We start from the raw sequence: 22031 nt of genomic DNA on the forward strand, positions 1-22031 counted from the left end.
AAGTGATAAGTGTCTATAGGATGGTGACATTAAGAGCTTACGAGTACCAGTTGGAATTTGCTTGCTGCAACCCTGCATACCACTCAGTTGTCCCTGATTTTGACTCAAATTTTAGCTCTGTCCCTTTTAATCCCTCATAACACTAGTGCCTTTTGGATGAAATGTGCTGAATTATATTAAATAAATAATGACAATGATTAAAAGTTATAGACTTCTGTTCCTTCAGGAAATGTATCTTAATTCACATTCTCTTATTCTGTTAATGTCTCAACTTAATGAAACACATATTTTAAAAGTGTCCCTGACTGCCACAGACTTTTTCTGGGTTTGTCCCTGATTCTGTTGAAATTTGTCCCTGATTGGTTGAAAGCTAGGCACCCCTGTTTCAGGAAGCCTTATTAGGCAAGCAAGCACCGTAAGTACCGTTTTCCAGCCTTGCCATAGCTGCGTCTCCTTTACAATAATGAAAAAGTCTTTCGGCTTTTCCCGGTTAGGGGTCGCCACAGCAGCTCACCGGTCGGCTAATGATTGTCAGTGGATTTTTACGGTGTCGAGCTGCCAACCCGGCGCCCAACCTTCAAAGAAGGAACACCCACATACGCACCTAGCTGCATGTCTTTAAAAGTAAGAAAAGAGAAAAAGCACCGTGCCCAGTTAGAAGCAAGCAGCAGCAATGCTCGTACTAATGAAAGTTACATGTTCCCTTTGACAAGTGTAAGCAGCGTCAGCTTATCTGCGCGCGCATGCCTGCAACATTGTAGCCGTGCAGCTAGTTTTTCGGTCACGTGTTATGTTTAGCTGCTGAAAATGTTACTGTTTGAACACCCTCCTCGTACAAAGTAAGTGTAAAATTCAGTACACAAAATTAAGCTTTGCACCACTGTTAATCTGTTGCTCAGGTAACCTTACGTATTCTTAAGCAAACTTCTGCTATTCCCTGTCTCTCTTCCCACCCAGGGGTGGAAACTTAGTGGCCGAGTGACTTTAGGCTTGCTTTCAGGTTAGACAGCGTAGTGCAAGTTGCAGTAGGGATTGGTTATAGTCGTGTCACGAATTTGTTATTGTGCTGAGTAACATCTGTCTGTAGACACAGCTGCGGCTAAATAAATATTTTAGGAACTGTTTACAAGTGTCTCGTACTCACAGGAACGTCAGGCACTGCTGCAAGTTGCCCTTTACGTGAGATGGAACAGAAGGTAAAGTTTGTTGTCTTTTTGTGTGGATTGTCTGAAATGCGTTGCGTTATTCCACTCCCTCCTTAGAGTCGTATATGTCGTCATCCTGTGCCTTCCAAAGAAAATACCGTCCACATTCACCCTTTTTATGTAGAAATAACATGATACGGCTTGCCACCTTAGAGGTGCTTGTGCTAAAAGTTTGGAAGAGTTTCTAATACTCCCTCCTTTTTTGAAAGGGTAGTCTATTAATCGGAGATAGCTCCCTATATCAGTAGTGGCAGATCCAGGAATTTGCGGGGTGGGGCTAGGGTTACCACCTGTCCCACTTTGCGAGGGACAGTCCCTCTTTGGGCAGTTGTGTCCTGACAAAAAATATTAAAAATGGCAAATGTCCTGAGATTGTAGGACATAATTATGTCCTATATTTTATGTAATAGTTGCATAAAACAGTTATTCTGTATCTAAAATAACTAAATGTTATAAGAAACAGATTAAGCAACGAAAATGCTACAAGAATAAGCTTTTATTTAGGCAAAAAAGTTAAGTTCTATCCTTTGTACTGACCGTGGGTATGTGTCGGCTTGTAAAATCTGATGCTTGTCCCGAAAATGTCCCACTTTGGCCATTTGAAAAGGTGGCAACCCTAGGTGGGGCTCCCTATATCAGTAGTGGCAGATCCAGGAATTTGCGCGGAGGTAGTAGTCTGGAAAGTAGACTGGCAGGAGAGGGAGGATTATAAGCAGGGCTGTTCTTAGTTGAAGTGTTGCCCTAGGCAAAGAGCTCCATAGTGCCCCCCTAGGCAAAGAGCTCCATAGTGCCCCCTCTTCCCCCATGCACTTATTTCCCAGTTCCCCTCCTTGGTTTCCCCATACCATCCAGATTGTTTTGTTTTAAAAATCTATCAAGGCTAGACTTTCCATTTTTAATTTCTCCAAATCTTTTGGGTTTCTAATATTATGACGGTAATGGAGCCCATTCCTAAATCAAAGTACGATTAAAGTTAATGAAATTAGTATTGTTTCACTCTGATGTCAGTCAAAAGTGCTCTTCACAGCACCTGCAATATGCCCGGTAATGACTCCTGTAATTTGCACGGAGTTACATGCATTGGTAGTGTATCTAAATAAGATTTTACACTTTTATACATACATATATATATATACAATACATATATATACACACACATATATATATATATATATATATATATATATATATATATATATATATATATATATATATATATATATATATATATATATATATAAAGACCTGTTGCTCCTACTACTATTGGAACTATTTGGGTATCTTTCTTTCACATTGCTCTCATTTCTGCTTGCAAATCCTGATATTTTATAACTTTGTATCTCTCGATGTGCAGAACACTGTCTTCAGTGGGTGTGGCGATTTCAGTGATCAGTGTTACTTTTGTCTTCCTTTTCCTGAACCACTATATCAGGTTTTCTGGCATCTCTTTTGAACTGTTGGTAATGGATGATCCCATGTGATGTAGACTTCATCATTTTCTATGATGCTTTGTGGCTCATGTTTCCAGTGTTTTTCAGCCACTTCAACCCCATAATGTTTGCACAATCACCAGTGCAGCAGTCTTGTCACATTATTATGCCTTTCAGTATACAGTCCTTCTGCCATTAGTATGTCCCAAACAGCAACTAGGTGTGCGACAGTTTCTAATTCTATTTTACACAACCTACATTTGTCTGTTTCTCCCACATGTTCAATGGACTTTGTAAACCAATGTGTACGTAGCCCACTATCTTGTGCTGCCAATATTAACCTTTCATCTCTTGGTTTGAATTCACCTCTCCTTAACCATTCCAGTGTTCGTTCCTGATCAACATGAGGTTCTTCCAGGAGTTTTCTACACTTGTAATTATATTTATGCATTTTCCACATTTCTTGTCTTTTCATCTGATCCTTCACCTTATAGTCTTTTGTTTTTTGGCACATTCAGTTGCTGCCTGATTTTTATCTCCTTCTGGTTTGATTCCCATTCCTGCTTGACGCAGATATGCTTCTGCTAAGTTAAGCAGGGAAGTCATCTTAGATTTATTCTTCTCATGTTTCAAAACTTTCAGTATGTTTGGGTCTCGTGAGGTCAGCAGATGTGTGGAGTCCCACGATTGCAGATCTATATATGTAATCACTTTCAAGGAGGCCCATTCCTCCTTCGGAATGGGGAATATATAATCTTGGTATGCACTGATTTTTATAAATCATTTGGTGTGCATGAAGCATCCTTCTTGTTTTAATATCTACACATTTTGGGGCCAATCATTCCCACGGTGGTGCAGCGGTAGCGTTGTTGCCTCACAGCAAGAGGTTCTCCCATTCGATTCTCAGCTAGTGTGCAGGGAGTGCCTTCTGTGTGGATTCTGCATGTCCTCCATGCAGGTCGAGTGGTGTTCAGAAAGACATGCGTGAATGGGCGTGCCTTCATTGAAGATTGGGTGTCGAGCTGGCAACTCGGCACCATGAAAATCTACTGCCAATCATTAGCAGACCAGAGTTCCGCTGTGGCAACCCCTAACAGGGAAAAGCCGAAAGACAACAGCAACAGCATTTTGGGGCCAATCAATCACTCCAAAACTGTAAGGACAGGAAGAGCAAATTGGTTTATAGCTTGGATTTTGTTCCTAGATGTCAATGCTGTTTTCAGGATTAATGTAAGTCTTCTAAAATATTCCTTATTACGTTTTATTCGCATTTGTTCATGTTTTATTGCTGATCCTGCATCAGTTCCCAAGTATTTATACACTCCCTCTTGCTCAAGTTCTTTTATATCACTTTCCTGTCCCAAACTGATATTTTCTTGGTGCTGCAGTTTTCCTGCTTTAAAGGCTGCTTTTGCACATTTATCAAGACCGAATGACATTCCAATAACATCTGAAAAAGTTTTGACAACCTGCAGCTGTGTTTTCAGTTCCGCATCTGATGAGCTATACAGTTTTAAATCATCGACAAAGAGAAGGTAAGTCTTTAGACTTTGTTGTTTTCTAGGAGCCCTATTATAGCCATGGCTTAAGCTGTTAAGTAAACAGCTTAATGGGTTAAGGGCAAGGCAGAATAGCAACAGTAACAGAGTGTCACCCTGGAAATGTTATCCCTGGGATAATAATTTGTCCTTTATCATGGCTTAATTGAAAAGTGGTCTGTCATTGTTTCATGGTCACTGTAATGTCGTCAATCAGTGTAGAGTGTATCTTATACATTTTTAAGCACTCTTTTATCCATGAATGTGGGATACTATCAAATGCTTTTTTGTAGTCAATCCATGCCATACTTAGATTCTTTCCCTTTTCACAGTTTTCCACTAGACTTTCCACTCTGTGATTCCTTAGATGTATTGTATTAGAAGCAACATGTAATATATGCAAATTACCCTTTAAGGAGTTCCAGCTAAATGGCAGTTCTGAATCACATGACTTTTTTCTTTTGAAGTCTATTAATGGACAAATTCAAGCTAATAAAGCCAAACCCCACTAGCTGTGGACAAGTATATTTCAGCCTTCTTGTGGCATCATCAGCACAGCATAAGTGGACTATTTGAATAACCTTTGGAAACACAGGGTTGTTATACCCAGCTGATAGCCATAATCATTAGGATGTCTGCAAAATATCCCAATAAGCAAACTAAAACAATGAGTAAAAAGGTTGCACAGAGTTTGGGGAGAGAGTAGCCTGAATTTGTCCATTAATAGACTTCAAAAGAAAAAAGTCATGGACATTCAGAATTGTCATATAGCTGAAACACCTGATGCCCTTAAAGGGTCATTTGCATATAAACCATGTTGCCTCTAATACAAGAGGTTTAAGGAGTCGCACAGTGGAAAGTCTAGCCTTGCTAGGTTTTTCTTTTGGTTTTTATTGATTGTTTGTTTTTTTCTGTGTGATCTTTTTACTCATTGTTTTAGTTTCTTGATTGGAACATACCATAACTAGTCAAGACTGCAGTGTAATAACTGTGGAGTTAAGGTTAGGGATGAGAGTTGCTAGGTCCCCAGAAGCTGTGGGATTCTACATGCTTTGAAATGCATTGTTGAGATTTTAAATAATGTTTTCATTCAAGGATATCCTGAACGAACATAAGTAAGAAAAGAAATTCAATTTTACTGCTGACCTTTCTTTTCCTGCATCATTACAATACACCCAAACTGTCCCAAGAGTTTGCTTTGATAACTGTGAAGTAAAATAACTTGGCTGGTGTGCCTTCTATGAGGAGCCTGCAGGTCCTCCCTGAGGTTGTGTGGGTTTCCTCCAGGTGCTCTGGTTTCCTTCTACATGCCAAGTAGGTGGATTGAACATTCTAAACTGGCTGTAGGTGCGAGTGTGTGTGTGTGTGTGTGTGTGTGTGTGTGTGTGTGTGTGTGTGTGTGTGTGTGTGTGTGTGTGTGTGATATAGATGAACTACAGTGGCAGGGCTAGCCACCCAGTGGTGTAAAACTTGGCTCAAGATGATTGTCACTGTTGAAGTGACACCCCAACCCTATGTGCAAAATGTGAAAAGGGGGTTGAGGATGGATGGATGAAATTAACTGAATTAAGCCAGGGGTTTTGGGGTAGTGACCTCAGGAAGCCATGGAATTATAGACAGTTTGAGGTGCATTTTATAGCTTTTGTCCGATGTTTTGATCCAGTGGTGTTCTGATCAAAAATGTTGAGAAGGAAAGAAATACATTCTTATTTTTTTCTTTCAAGGAGAAATAATTTGTTCCTGACAGAATAGCAGTTCACAATAAACTTGAGAAGATGATAAATGATTGTGAGGGTTCATAAATCCTATCTGGAAAATAGTGTCGGTCTCCCAAAAAAATTATAGCCACATTATGTGTATGCATCTGGTGCTAGATTGGGCTGAAAGTCAAAGCATAAATGCCCACAGTCCTAGATTTCAAGTGTCTACTGTCAAACATATTTGTAGCTTAACTCCTCATCCCTTCCCTAAAAGATAGCCATATTCTGTGTACTACTCAAATGTCACACTGGGACAAAACTTTTTTTTCAAATCAAACACATTAACATGTTTCAACCTGTTAATGTCAGACATAAGTAGACATAATGCCTCTTTACCCCTTCCCTAAAGATAGCCACCTGTATATGAATTTGATTATTGATTGTGAGGAAAATAAAAGACAATCACAGTAATGTATTCCAGCCTGTTGTTGCTAAATAATTCACTTCCCCAGACAAGCTGTAAATACCTCCTAAATACACATCTGAGGTTCGTGAGAAATGTTAAAAATTGACCACACTGTCTACAGCTTTCACACAAGCTATAACAAACTTTTGTGCATGCTTCTGAGGTTTAATTGTGAGAAAAATTAAACAATTAATGACTATACCATACCCCAGTACACACATGCATGCTACATCAACCTTTTGTGCACATTTCTGAGTAGTGTGGGGTTCTGAGCAGTGTGGGGTTTAGAGTAGGTGAGATGTAGGGTAGAGGCCACTACATGAACCTCTGTCAAAATCCACTTGTACAATCGTAGGTGTGAGTGCCTCCAGGTCTTCAGAATCGGTGAGGATCTGGCTGTTTGTATTGCATTTTGTCTCTTATTTTTAAAGACAACTTGTTTCTGTTACCAAGAAGAGTTACAGTGGATATAAAAAGTGTACACAGCCCTGTTAAAATGCCAGGTTTTTGTGATATAAAAAATAAGACCACAATAAATAATTTCAAAGCTTTTCCCACCTTTGGTCGGACCTATAACCTGGACAATTCAATAGAAAAACAAATCTGTTAGGGGAAAAAAATATAAAAACGTGCAATAAGCTGGTTGCATAAGTGTGCACACCCTTAAACTAATACTTTGTTGAAGCATCTTTTGATTTTATTACAGCATTCAGTCGTCTTGGGTACACACCTGCCATTAATTAAAGAGACTCTGATTAACCCCAAATAAAGTTCAACTGTCCTAGTAGTATTTTCCTGACATTTACTCAGTTGCCTGCTACAGCAAAAGCCATGGTTTGCAGAGAGCTTACAAAGCATCAAAGGAATCACATTGTTGAAAGGTATCGGTCAGGAGAAGGGTACAAAAAATATCCACAGCATTGGATACCATGGAACACAATGAAGACAGTCATCAAAAAGTGGAGAAATATGGGACAACAATGATGTTGAAAAGACCTGGACATCCCTCCAAAAATGATGAAAAGACAAAGAGGAAAACTGGTCAGGGAAGCTGCCAAGAGACCTACAGCAACACTGAAGGAGCTACAGGAATTTCTGGCAAGTACTGGTTGTGTACTGCATGTGACAACAATCTCCCGTATTCTCCGTATGTCTGGACTATGGGGTAGGGTTGCAAGATGGAAGCCTTTTCTTACACAGAAAAACATCTAGGCCCGGCTAAAATTTGCAAAACAATACAGAGTCTCCCAAACGCATGTGGGAAAATGTCTTATGGTCTGATGAGACCAAGGTTGAACTTTTTGGCCACAATTCCAAAAGGTACGTTTGGAGCAAAAACAACACTTTGCATCACCAAAAGAGCACCATCCCCACGGTGAAGCATGGTGGTGGGAGCATCTTGCTTTGGGGTTGCTTTTCTTCAGCTGGAACTGGGGTTTTAGTTAAGGTGGAGGGAATTATGAACAGTTCGAAATACCAGTCACTTTTGGCCCAAAACCTTCAGGCATTTGCTAGAAAGCTGAATATTAAGAGGAATTTCACATTAAACACGACAATGATCCCAGGCATACATCCATATCAACAAAAGAATGGCTTCACCAGAAGAAAATTAAAATTTTGGAATGGCCCAGCCAGAGCCCAGACCTAAATCCAATAGAAAATCTGTGGGGTGACATGAAGAGGCCTGTGCACAAGAGATTCCCTTGAAATCTGACAGATTTGGAGTGCTTTTGCAAGGAAGAGTGGGCAAATATTGCCAAGTCAAGATGTGCCATGCTGATAGACTTTTACCTAAGAAGACTGAATGCTGTAATTAAATCAAAAAATACTTCAACAAAGTATTAGTTTAAGGGTGTGCACACTTATGCAACCAGCTTATTGTACATTTTTTATTTTTTTATATTTTTTCCTAACAGATTTGTTTGCTTTTCAATTGAATTGTACAGGTTATAGGTCACATTAAAGGTGAGAAGTTTTGAAATGATTTATTGTGGTCTCAATTTTTTAAATCACAAAAACCTGACATTTTAACAGGGGTGTGTACACTTTTTATATCCACTGTACATATGTACATGGGAACTCAATCAGTGCAACTTTTTAAACACACATATATATGCACTCACACAGACACACTGACCCTGATAAGCCAGGTCTGTTGCAAGATGCACTGCCTTTTTACACACACACACACACACACACACACACACACACACACACACACACACACACACACACACACACACGCACGCGCACATACACTGGCTCTGACAAGCCTGGTGTATTACAAGATGCACTGATTTTGTAAATACGCGATTACAAGATGCGCAAAAACTCACATACCACATGCTTACCTACAGGCAAACTGTGGAAACACCAATTTACCTACTGCTTGCCTTTGGGAGCTGGAGGAAACAAGAGTGCATGGATAAACCTGCATAGAGACAAGGAGAACATGCAGACTCTACACAGAACAAACAAAAGCCAACAACGGTGATGGAAATGTTATTCACTGTGCCAGTAATCAGTTGCTTTTATACACAACTGGATCCTGCTAAACCGTCAGACAACCACTTATGTACAATAACACACACTACACATGAGCTGTAGCTATAATAATTTTACGCTGATTGCAGCAAATACCGTACAATGCAGTTGCCTGCCCCCAACACGCACCAGCTACTTCAGTAGTACATTTACACTAATAACACTATGTCTTCATGGCAGATCAATGATTTTTGTTTGAGTAATCAAACAGCAGCAGGGGTAAGTCAGTTTTATCCAGAGATGGCCACTATAGCCATCAATTACAGCCATTTTACTGATTGTGCACACAGTAGATGTCTGACTACTGTGAAAAAAGTAATAACTGTCACAGTAATGTATTCCAAGTTTGCATCACACAAAGGCACAGTAAAAGTAGGGAAGAATTCCATCAACCTGAACAAACAGTAGTGTCAGTAACTTTCATCGACAGAGAGCCTCCAACCATAACCACAGCTATAGCCACTTCTGTAATAAAAATAATGGCCATGTAATGTATTTCCACTTTGTTCCAGTCAAACATTAGCCACAGAGTGCAGTATTCCAAGTTGTTTCACACAAATCACTTTACCCTAAAGCCAGAATAATGAGCAAACAACTGCAGTTAGTAATTTTCCTCCAAGCCAACCTTAGCAGTTATACTTAATTTATCTGTGTACATCACAGATGCCAATCCTTAAAAAAGTAAGGGCCATAATATGTTCAGCTAACAGCTCTTGCCTGATTAGCACAATAGTCAAAGACCATGTTAAAAATAATATGTAGGACAAAGGGCCAGAATCAGTGCTTTCCATTCTTCCCAAATGGAATCCAACCTTTGCAAATAAAATCCAGCCTTGCATTTTGAAGTCTATCAGGAAGCAACTTGTACCATGCTTCCCACTTTGTGAGAATTAAAAATAATGCTGATTGACAAGACTGTCAAGAGTGGTCACTCCATTTTCAAATTATTTCCGTACTTCTTATTTGTGTCTAACATTGCATATTTAATTGACAAATAAATGTAAATATCTGGAAAGAAGTGCTAGTTAGATAATGGCTACCAGTTCAAAGACTTTCCAGTATTGTCTATGCTATCTTCTCATGGCATGGAGTGCCATATTCTGATTAAATCTATTACTGTAATTACGAACATACATCATAAAACACTGTAACACAATGAGAGAGAAAACAGAAAAAAAAATTAATATACAAACTAAAAAGAAACATTCACTAACAAAAAAGTCTGTTCTAACACCTCTGTGCATCCATAACAGTATTCTCTACACTTGCTCCAAATCAAACCCTGAAATCAGAATACAACCTCACACTGCTCCGTTTGGTAAAATGTGGTTCAAATTTCTGACAAGGTCTGAGGTGCTGCAGTTCATTTAAATCTTCAAGCAAACAGAGTTCCAACACCTATCTGCTATAGTACTATCTTCTGTCACCTGCTACTATGCCTTTCACTTTAACAGATAATGTTCAGACATCATTACTGCCTTATAGCTCTCATCTTTCAAGATTACATTTATTGTAGTCAGGGGTTAAAGTAACTGCTTAATTGAGAGAATTAACAAGATATTTACTGTATTAAATATAGCTTCACCCCCCCCCCCCCCCCCCCGGTAGAATATGAGAGTAAATGCATGGGAAGCAATCTTCTGTCAGTTAGGTTCCTTAGATACACACCCAAACAGGAACACAGAAACTAATGCCAAATGGAACTGTTCATTGTTCAGTCTCCCAGGTATACTAAAGTTCCTGAAGACAGACTCCAAATGTCCTGCTTAGTGTCTTTCTTGCAAGGCTTACTATTGCTAGTACCTGTAATTGTGTAAACTGTTATCCACACAGACCTTTCCACTGTGCAGAATTTCCTTGATTTTGCCTCAGATTTTTATAAAATGTTTAGCAAGTAAGTCACTGAGGATTGTAGTTCATTAATAATGCCAAACATTAGGGTTCCATATTTCCTATTGATAATAAAATGCATGCTGATGCAGAACCTGTTACTTTTTAAATATAATTATGCATCCACAGTTCGATACTGCCATACCTGTTTGTGACAGCAGTCCAATGCGGATTATTTAAAACACTGTGCACTTTAGTATTTAAACCATTTTTGTTGTTTACTTGTTTTAATATCTCTTACCACAAATTAATATTTTTAGAGTGGAGTCTCCAAATGCCTAGAATGCTGTAGTAATCAATTGCACAGGAACTGAACAGGAGCGAACAATACCATCCATTTCCATCTGAAGCTGCACAGATGCCTCACCATCTGATTGTCTCCTGCTTTGCTGATATCAGCATCTATGTAGTTTCAGATGAAACAAAAAGAAACGTCCAGTGGACAACAGTGTTTAATCAGAAAGAATGAGACTTCTGAAAAATGCAATAAAAATGTCATTCATAAATGTGGACTACTAGTTTATGCAGTTAAGGATGCCAAGCAATCATGATTGTGTATCTTTAACTTCTTATCAGACGTTAGTATTTTAATTTAATATCTGAGAGTGCATACCGGTGCTGCAGGCATGTGAGTGAAGCTGTTACAAGTGTCACACTGTAGGCACAAGTGGAAAAAATGTTGAAATAGCACTATAGTAAACATTACTGAAAAAAACTAGCCTGAAGGGACAACGGCTTTCCAAAGTCTTAAAAAATGAAAAAGAAACATTCCTTTTCAGTCAAGTGCTCCACTCTGCTTTTAAACCTTCATGATTTACAAGAAAACCATGCAGTTTATAAGGAGCAGTCCAAAACTCTTGAAATGATATTGGGGACAGTGATAACTTCTTTGCCCTGTGAAGTTCTCTCTTGCTTGCAAGGAGTGAAAAAAATTCCCCTCATGCTCTCACTGGGTTATCTCATGTGTCTATTCACTGGCTAGCTTGGTTGGTGAGTTGGAGGGACTGTCAGGTTTGGTCAGAATTGCTTGCATTGAAGTCTGTGCTATTTTTAAGATTTTTTTTCTCTAATGACACTTCATCTCCCTCAGGAATGCATTTTAAGTCATGATGGGATTGGATCTTAGTGTGATCACGTGACCTGACATTCTTCACTCTGAAAAGGTTTTGCAGCTCTCATTATGGCTTGTCACTGGGCGGCCACGGTGGTGCAGTGGTTAGCATTGTCACCTCACAGCAAGAGGTTCTCCAGTTCGATCCTTGGCTGGGGTGCCTTCTGTGCGGAGTCTGCATGTCCTTCCTGTGGTCGCATGGGTTTCCTCCGGGTGCTCCAGTTTCTTTTCACATCCCAAAGACCTGCAGTAGGTGGATTGGACACTCTAAATTGGCCCTAGGTGTGTGTGTGTGTGTGTGTGTGTGTGTGTGTGTGTGCCTTCTGTGGAAGGTTGGGCGCCGGGCTGGCAACTCGACACTGTAAAACTTCACTGCCAATCATGAGTGGACAGGTGATCTGCTGTGGCGACCCCTAACTGGGAAAAAGCCAAAAGAAGATGATTATGGCTTGTCACTGTGCTTTACATGCTTTAAAAAAAAAAACTTCTCTGTCATGCATCAGGAAATGTATTGTCAAATGAGCTGGCAGTACATTTTTTGAGTTTTTATGATTTGTTTTTTTGCACCAGGTTTGTACCTCCGGTCACAATAGTGGTGGGGGTGGGTGGAGCAAAGCTAGGTGATCAAAAAGAAATTATAGAGATGTTGGGTTAAACTGGTAAGTGTGTAGTATCCCATGCTATATTTAGTATTTATTTTGCTAACTAAATAAAGGCACCAGTCCAAGGACACACTCAATATAGCATCATCAACCCCATTTTTCCCATTTTCTACATGGGGTCAGGGTGTCAAGTCATGTCATCTGTCGCTATCTCTCTCTCTCTATTCAATGCCACTCTACTACCTTCTTTGACAGTCATGCCTGACTGCCACAGGTCTTCTCTCACACAGCCCATCTATCACTTTGCTGGATGTCTTCATTTCTTCTTGCCTTCTTCCTTTCTGTCTGTCTGTCCCAAGTCGTCTTCACCAGATTGCCTTCTGTTTTTCTGCACATATGCCCAACCGCTGTAATCTCCTCTCTTTGACCTCTGTTATTGGAGCTAATTTGGCTTCTGCTCTGACGTCCTCATTTATATCTTACCATCCATCTCGGGCACTTTACCTCCATAACATCTACCTTCCTCAACTGCTCTGCCTTTACTGTCTGGGTTTCTGTACCATACAGTAATACTTGTCACACCACTGTTTTGTACAACTTACTTCTGAGCTGCTTTGCCATTCTTCTGCCAAACACTACACCTGACACTCTGCTATTACAACTGTCTTATTCATACTCAGTTTCATCCCTCATGCCTTCAGTTTTTCCATTCCATTCCCCTATCCTTTGCTGAAGTTCTTGCACAGTCTGCCTGTAATGCCATATCATCTGCATACAGCAGCTTTGTTGATCTGTCCCCTCCAACCTGTATGCTACTATAGTGCATCACCGGTAAGAATAGCAGTGCACTCAGAACTCTGATGCACACCCAGTCCCACTATAATCCCCTGGGTGAGGCCAAACACTATTTGTACTTAAGTCGTTGGGTCTTTGTACATAGCCTGCACAAATTCTGCTAATGTTTCAGGTACATATAGGACTGCCCAAATAATCTTTCTTGGAACCTTGTCATATGCTTTCTCCAGGTATAAGAATGCTCATTTAGACTCTTTCCTTATTTCTGGCTTCTTCTTTACTGTCTGTCTCACTACAAACAGCATGTCACTTGTGCTGAATCCAAACTGCTCATCTCCCATCATACTTTATTTAGGTAGGTACTAGGCTATTGGCCCTAGGGTCCATACAAGCCTAGCCAAAAAATGTACCCTGGCTTTCGCCACCCAAGAAAATTATTTTCCTGTGCCCCTGTCGAGCAGAGCCACAGAAGTGATCCCCAGGGTGAATTTCCCATTTCCCATCCAATCATCAAGATTTTTCTTGAAGAGTGCTAATAAGGAGCTCTGTTTGACATAGATATGTAGTCTGTTCCAGAGTATGGGAAGTCTCTGGGACAGGAATCTATCCCTCCAGCATGTTCTGTTTATTGTGGTGACAAGATTAAGGTCCCTAGAGCGTGTAGCTCGGAGGGATTGGGATTTCTTTAAGTGGAGCATGTCCAACAGCTCTGGGTTTGACATAGCTTTGTATGTTAGGCAGAGATCGCCCCTGAGTAGGCGATATGCAATGGAGTAAAGCTGTAGCTTTTTGAGACTGTCTGCATAGGGCATCTGTTTGAGGCCAGTAATCCTCTTTGTGAGGTATTTCTGTGGTCTTTCCAGTTGTTGTAGATGTCTTGTGAGGTGCATACCAAAAGGGGCGTTGTACTCTATAATGGGTCTAATGAGTGATGAGTAGATGGGAACAATGACCTCTTTTTTCTGGATGAGAATCCTTTTGTGATGAGATGAGCCATGTAGAAGGATTTCCTGACCACTGTGGTGATGTGCTTATCAAATGAGAGACTACTGTCCACCTGTGTCCCAAGGTCTCATCACATTTTCGGCATTAAGTAGACTACCAGCTATGTGGTAGTTCATGGGTACAGAGTTTTTACCAAAGGGGATGACAATACACTTTTTGGCATTGAGCTTCAGGCCATGGCTTTGACACCAGGTATCTATCTCAGTGAGGCCCTTTTGTAGTTTGTCCACATCGTTAGGAGTTTTGATTATGGCTCCTAGTTTGCAGTCATCTGCAAACTTTGTTAGCCAAAGACCTTCTGTGTTGGCCTGCACTTCAGAGAAGTAGATACCAAAGAGGAGAGGACCCAGGACTGAACCCTGTGGTACTCCACTTGTCACTGGTCTGATGTCTGATTTGGAATCCGCTACTTTCACAGTGTGGGTTCTGTCCATGAGCCAGTTGGCAACCCATCTTGTGACATAGGGATTTATACCTAGTTTAGTGAGCTTATCTATAATTCCAGAGTGGGGGATGGTGTCAAAAGCCTTGGCAAGATCTAGATAAGCTGTGTGAACCATTTTACCCTCATCTATGGCTTTGGTGACTGCTTCAAAGAAGTCAAGTCAAGTTTAGGAGACATGATCTGCCTTTTACAAATCCAAACTGAGTAGGGTCCAGAGTTTGGAGATTACCAATGTCTTTGTTTATGAGTTCCATGATGATACATTCCATGGCCTTGCAGACCAGGCTCGTCAGGCTAATGGGGCAGTAGTTCCCGGGGTCCATCGTGGCTCCCCCTTTGTGGAGTGTGATAACTGTCGCGGTGCACCATTCAGTGGGTACAAAGCCTGAGGTGAGGCTATGATTGAACATGGTACTTAGGTAGGGTGCCAGTTCATTCTGTAGTTCATGTAGAATGCAGCCTGGGATATTGTCAGGTCCCATGGATGCTGTGTTCTTGGCTTTGGAGAGTGTGTTTTTTACCTGTGCAGCCGTGATTATAGGAACTTTGCATTCTTCTGGTATAGAGATGGGCCCTCTAGGGGGTGAGAGGGGGTAAAGTTAGCACTGAACCTATCTGCTAGGATGTTGGCAATATCAGTTGGTTCTGTATATTTAGTGCCATTATGCTGCAACTCAGAGCAGATCTGAGTGTTCCCATTTAGATTCTTGACATAGCTATAGAATGCTTTGTGGTTGTCTTTAGAGTCAGTGGCAATTTTGTTTTCATAACTAGCTTTGGAGGATTTTATGAGGGATCTCAGCTTCTTACTGAGGTTGACCAGGGAGTTCCTCCAGTCATGGGATTTTACTCTTTTTTTTTTTTTTTTTTTTTTTTTTTGCAACAGTTTCTTTCTTCTGTTGTAGAGTTTGTTTATGGCAGAGGACCACCAGATTGGCTTCCTTTATTTGGAGGATAACATCTTGGTTCTATTAGGGATAGCATGATCCATGCACTCGTGTAAGTGCTTATAAAGTGCATTTGTGTAGGATTCAGCAGTCATACCTTTATTGTCCGTCTGCATGGGTGTCATGAAGTTTGCCACTTCTGTCTTAAGAAGTGTGAAGTTGGCTTTTGAGAAGTTTTTGCCAATGGTTTCCCTAATTGGGGCTGGGGCTGGGGGTGGGATGTGGATGTCTAGGCTGATTAGCTTGTGGTCGGATCTGACCAATGAGGAATTGACCTCTGGTCTGGAACACCAGTTTCCCATGTTGGTAATGACCAGGTCTAGGATATTGCTGCCCCTGGTGGGGGTGTGAATAAGTTGATCCAAGGCGTTGGAATTTATGAATTCTAGAAAACGTTGAGCAAAAGAGTTGGTACATGAGTAGTTTTCCCAGTTAATGGTGGGGTACTTTCCAGTGTATCAAGAAATGAGGAGTGTGAATCTTGGGGCATGGTGGGGGATCTGTAGCAAGCTACAATTTGGATTGCGGTCTTGCCCAGAGTTAGTTGCACTTGGATAATCTCAGATGCATTATGCTGCGCAACTAGCCTGGAGGTGTGGATATCCTTAATGAATATGGACACGCCTCCACCTTTAGTGCTTCTTTCTGGGTTAGGTGGCCGAAAAGTGTGGTATGAATTGAAGCCTGGTAATGCAGGGGTGCTCTCTGGAGCTTTGAACCAGGTCTCTGTCACTGCACAGATGTCAATGTTCTCCATTTTAAGGAGTGCCTCGAGTGAGTGCATTTTGAGGTTTAGACTTCTAGCATTGAGTAGCATTACCCTCAGATTTTGCTTGCTTGTACCTGTCACAGTGGTGAATTTGTCATTTGAACCTTGCCTAAAAAAAAGGCACTATAGGGGTGGCAAGAGTCTTAGCCAGTATCCAGAATTCTAAGGGCAACAGGTGCAGGCCATCTCTGGCAAAGCATCGTGGACTGTCGATCATGTCATCCCAGGCAGACAAATACTGGATCCCCTTAGAATGACACCAGAAGCTTAGCCAATTGTTGAAGTCAATCATTTTGTCCTTATACTGTGGTATCATTCTGGGTGATGGCAGGATGCTACTCAGGATTAGGGTCATACCTGCCTGTGATACAAGATCGGAGAGTTCCTCCATGTCTCTTTTCATGTAGTCCAGGGAGGTACATCTCAAATCATTCACACCAACATGGACAAGGACAGGGTCATATTTGTACTTATTGTGGAGTGACCTGAGTGCATGCATTATGTCGCGGATCCTGGCACCTGACAGGCAGCTGACAGTAACTTTCTCCTTGTTTAGTCCAGTGAGTGGAACATCAGTGTGCCTGACTATAGAGTCACCTATGACTAGAGTGTTGGGTACGTTGTTATGCCTTATGGGCTGTGGTTGAGTGGCACACTGAGTTTGTAGGCTATGTGTCATTTGGGTTGTGTTGGGGGTGGAGTTTGCTTGCGTTTATGCTTTGGATGTCCCTGATGCTTGGGCAGGTTTTTGAGAGCCTCAGCGAATGTAGGTGTGTGTTTTGTGTTTCTATGTGTGTGTTTTGGTGGTGTAGGTTTTGAGGGACTATGTGATGAGTGTGGTGTGGTGCAAGTGTTTACCCTCTCCTCTTGACTGTCTAGTCCAGTCTTGGGTGAAGAGAGCTTTGCTTCCAGTTTGGCTATATAAGTGCATCTCTCACAGGTTGTAGTGTTGGGTGGTAGGAGGAGAGGGTTGTCTGTGTACATGAGGCAATTGCTGCATTGCCCCAAAATGCCCAGATTCATCAGGTAGACAGGAGAATTCACTGGGAGCTGACCCTTAAACATGCCTGGATAAGTGCTTATTTATTAAGTACTAAAAACTGCTTTCCACTAGACAAGTGAGGAAAGTTGAGTGCTGTAGTAATTTGCAGCTTATGTAGTGCTTATAATGTGTTCTGAACAAGTGCTGAGTTCAAAGAAACAGATTTGAGTGCTGAAACTAGAAAACTGGCTAGTTATAAGAAAAAAAACTAAGCTAGAAGGCTTCCCTCCAACACAGAAGGGCTTGGGGGCTCAGAAGACTACAAACAGTCTATACCACTTAACAGGAAAGGCAGGAAACAAGCTTAATTTTTTTTTTCTGTTTCCCAGATGCTCTCTTTGTACACAGTAGGAGTGCCTGAAATCAGAATATGATCTCACTGCACTCAGTTGAGTGAGCAAATGAGATGGGCCCAGAAGGAGTATCCAAACACAAATTTGCAAGAGGGGTGGGCAGTTTCAATGCTACTAAGATTAACACCAAAACAAAAACAGGAAGGGTGGGTGGGACTAACTGAAGAGCAGAGTCAAAACTTCCAGTTCAGTTAATATTCCTGCAACACAGTTAAATCAATTTAAATACTGTATTATTTGAAAAAAGTGCAGATAAAGGTGCTTAAATTCTCTTATACATCCAGTTGAATACAGCTAGATCTTAACCGGACAAAGCAGAGATTTTTAAGCAGAAAATATTTCAAACTGTACCACTTAAATAGGCAAGGACAGGAAATCAAAGAATGGAATACACCCTCTCCAGAACCTTCATGCAGTTTGACAGTAATTTGATACCTTTGTACTATCTACAGTTGTGGATATCCCATTTGTTCTTGCACATATGGTTATTCTCCAGTCATCTGGGATACGCCTTTCTATACCACTATGAGTACCCTCAGGAGCCATTTCTTCCCTAACACATGTCCAACTACTCGATCGTCTTTGCTGTGACCTCATTTGAGCCAGCTCCTTTCCCTGACTTCATTTTCCTTAGTGCTGTTCTTCCTTCTTCTAGGGTGGGCTCCTCTTCTTCTCTCGTCGTAGGCTGTGCCTGGGGCAGTACATTTTCTCTGGGGTTTTCTTCATTCAGAAGTTGTTGGAAGTACTCCTTTCATCTGCATTTGGTGTTTTGTGGACTAGCAAAGCAGGTTGTTGCTGGCAGCCCTTGTGAAGGTTGTCTGTCATCTTTATCTTTCTGTGTTTTCTTTGTAATCTGGTAGAGTTTGTGTACCATCTACTAAGTCACTTTCCAGAAGCTGATAGTGCCTTGGATATCTTGTTTTGTTATGCTAACTCCTCTGTTAGCCAGCCAGTGTTCCTTCTTGGCCTGTTCTTTTTCCTGCACTCCTTTCTTTTGATGACTTCCTATATTTCTGCATTCCAGCACCAACTTTCCTTATGTACCTTATCCCCATACAGTCCTCACACATGGTGTTTTAAGGCACTGCCATTTTTCTTCAACTCCACCTCTTCTTCCTGAGGTGCTAGAGTCCTGTGTAATTCATTGAACTCCTGTGCTTTCTCCCCAGTCAACTTCCAGGTCTTTGGCATAGTCTGTTAAGCTGAAAGCAGTGGTCAAAGAAGATTATTATGGCAATCAATGGTTTATGCTGTGAGCCAACTGTTTCATAGAGGATGACTCTCCTTAGCCTCAACAAGCAAATTAGATCACTATTAAAAAACCTCCAAAGCCATTTATGAATTGAATCTAGCCTACAAAACAAAGGAAAACCACAAAGTCTTCTTCAATTATGTCAGGAACCTCCATGGCAAAGCCCAGGTCTGCTCTGAATTAGTATTTAATGATACCACTTGCACTGATTCTGTTGACTTAGCCAACCTGCTAGCAGATAGGTTCAGTGCAAACTTCACCCCCCATCCCCCCCAAAGGCCCATTCAACATCCCTGATACTTTTCCTGTACCTCACATCTCCGTAGATCAAGTGTTAAAGGCCCTATCCAAGGCAAAGAACACAGCTTCCATAGGACCTGATAGTATCCCAGGTTGTATTCTGCACCATCTCCAGCAAGAACTAGCTGAGCCATTGAGCACCCTATTCAACCACAGCCTGAGTACAAGCTTCATTCCAGCAGAGTGAAGAACTCCCCAATGTCATCCACTTGCATAAAGGTGGTGTCACTACTGACCCTGGAAACTATCACTCCATTAGCTTAACAAGTCTGATCTGTAAAGCCATGGAGCATATTATTATGGATCTCATAAACAAGGACATAGGCGATCTCCAAGCACTTGACTCCACCAAGTTTGGATTTGTCAAGGACAGATCTTGTCTGTTGAACCTGGTTGACTTCTTTGGGACTGTCACCAAGGCCCTGGATTAGGGAAAGTTGGTACATACAGCTTACCTTGACTTGGCCAAGGCATTTGACATAATCCACTCTGGCATCATTGAAAAGGTAATGCAACTTGGTATAAATCCCTATCTCAGGTGGTTGGCCAACTGGCTCACTGATAGGACCCACAAGGTCAAAATAGGCACATCCACCTCCGATAGCAGACCTGTCACTAGTGGTATTCCCAAGGGATCTGTCCTGGGACCCCTACTGTTTGGCATCTACTTCTCGGAGGTCCAGGAAAAGACAAAGGGCCTGTAGCTGACCAAGGTTGTGGATGACTGGAAGTTGGGGGCTGTCACTTACTCCCCAAATGATGTTAACATACTGCAAGAGGGTCTCACAGCAACAAATGACTGGTGCCAAAGTCATGGCCTTAAGTTAAAGGAAAAAAATGTATTGTACCATTCGGCAAAAACACGACCCCTACTGATTACTGCATCAATGGCAACCCTCTAAGCACACAACTTGTGGTGAGAGACCTGGGTACTTGGGTCGACAAAAATCTCACATTCGACCATCATGTAGCAGCAGTGGTCAGAAACGCCTTTTACTTGGTTCATATCAAAAGTAAAGGGGTTGCATCCAGAAAAAAGGTTATTACTTCTCTGTACTCCTCCCTCATTGGGCCAGTAATTTAGTATAGTGCCCCGTTTGGTATGTACCTCTCCAAACACCTGCAGCAACTGGAAAGGCCACAGAAATACCTCACAAAGAGAATCCATGGCCTTCAACACCTGTCCAATGTGGACAGGCTCAAATCACTATCGGTCTACTCTGTATCGTACAGATTGCTCAGAGGTGATCTGTGTCTCTCCTACAATGCAATAGCGGACCCTGCCCTACTAGAGATGCTCCATATCCATACGTCTAACTCCGCACACATTACCCTCTTGAAAGGCCCTAAATCTAATATGCAGCATCAACAAAACCTGGAGGAGAGACAGGTTTGTCTCCCAGTGGCTCCCCTGTCTCTGGAATAGACTTCCCATACATGTGAAACAGAGTACCTTGCTGACCCTGTTCAAGCACAGCCTTAATGAGTGGATGGGAAATCACAAATTTGTCTCAGGGGTTCCACCTGTGTCCCTCACTGTCAGGGGCAACAGGTGCTGACTGAGTTTTCTTTTTTGGAGATAAACTCTTGACTAAGCTTCTAATGGCCTCAGGGCCATTAGCTTAGTAACCTCCTATGATCACTGATTTTACTCCAGTGCCCTTTCCTTACTAGGAAGAAGTCAACCGGAGTTGCATGCTGGCCACTATTGTGAGTGATTTTGTGACCATCTCTAGCTGAGCCAGGTGTTGGCCACTATCAAGCCATTGGCTAGACAGAAGTCTAGAATGGCCTCACTTTCTTTATTCCTGTTGCCACCACCCATGTGGACCCAGACAGTCCACATATACCATTCTCTGTCCATCTGTTCCAATGTTAACGTACAGGCCATCCATTATCAACACCAATTCCTGTTGTCCTGCTTTACCTAGTAGGTCCTGCAAACTGGTGTTTTGAATGCACTCTTTTCTCACTATCACAACCCTGCTGTGGGTCATTGGCTAAGATTATGAATAGTGCTGTGTCCTTGCACAGGAGTCAGAGTGCCATGAGTTTGTCAATAATTCTGATGACATCTGTTACTGTCTACTGAAGGCTCTTCCTCACCACAATTTTCACACTGTTTCTAGTCTGTCCTTCTCATAAGTAGAAGATTTTGGATCCTAAGCCAAGTGGCTTTGTCGAGCTGTCCTTCCATCTTGTCTTCTGGATAAATTGGATGTCCAACTTCCTCCTTAACATCATGTCATCCACTTTGAAGCTGCATCTTTTCAGTGAACCTACACTGAGTGTAGCAAGTCTTTGTTCATGTTTAGTAGGTTGATTAGTTGGGTCTATATTAAATCGTCGAAGAGTAAATTCTGCAAACAGTTATTCATAGTCAGCAAAACAGCAAATGTTTGTTTCAGCGAATGTGTACATCAGCAAATGACAAATCCTTGAATAGCCATAGCTGGCCAACAATGTAAATGTGACAATAACCCTGTCAGACATAAAATAACAGAAAACAACACCCTGCATGAACATCAGTTATAATCTGTGCAGTGTGTGTAAATCTGTAAAGATTCCCTCCTTATGTGAATAAGTAGTGAAAATCAACCACATCTGCAACTTAATTAAAACTGAAACACCTCCGTA

General features: G+C 41.5%; 1 protein-coding gene across 2 annotated transcripts in view; it reads left to right on the forward strand.

Annotated features, from left to right (window-relative positions):
* Positions 1-662: 662 nt before the first annotated feature.
* Positions 663-22031, forward strand: part of LOC122791301 (lysosomal membrane ascorbate-dependent ferrireductase CYB561A3) — a 207233-nt gene continuing 185864 nt past the window's right edge. Inside the window, exon 1 of one of the 2 annotated variants that reach the window (XM_044058995.1) lies at positions 663-839. Coding sequence is in view for 1 of the 2 variants with exons in the window: in XM_044058994.1 (XP_043914929.1) it covers positions 1185-1196 (12 nt within the window). In the remaining variant the exon portion in view is untranslated. Of the gene's footprint in view, positions 840-987; positions 1197-22031 lie in introns of those variants that run through there. The other variant, XM_044058994.1, reaches the window with a different exon arrangement.

This window comes from Protopterus annectens, chromosome 17.part0 (assembly GCF_019279795.1).
Source record: "Protopterus annectens isolate FY-2018-M chromosome 17.part0, PAN1.0, whole genome shotgun sequence".
Classification (NCBI taxonomy): Eukaryota; Metazoa; Chordata; order Ceratodontiformes; family Protopteridae; genus Protopterus; species Protopterus annectens.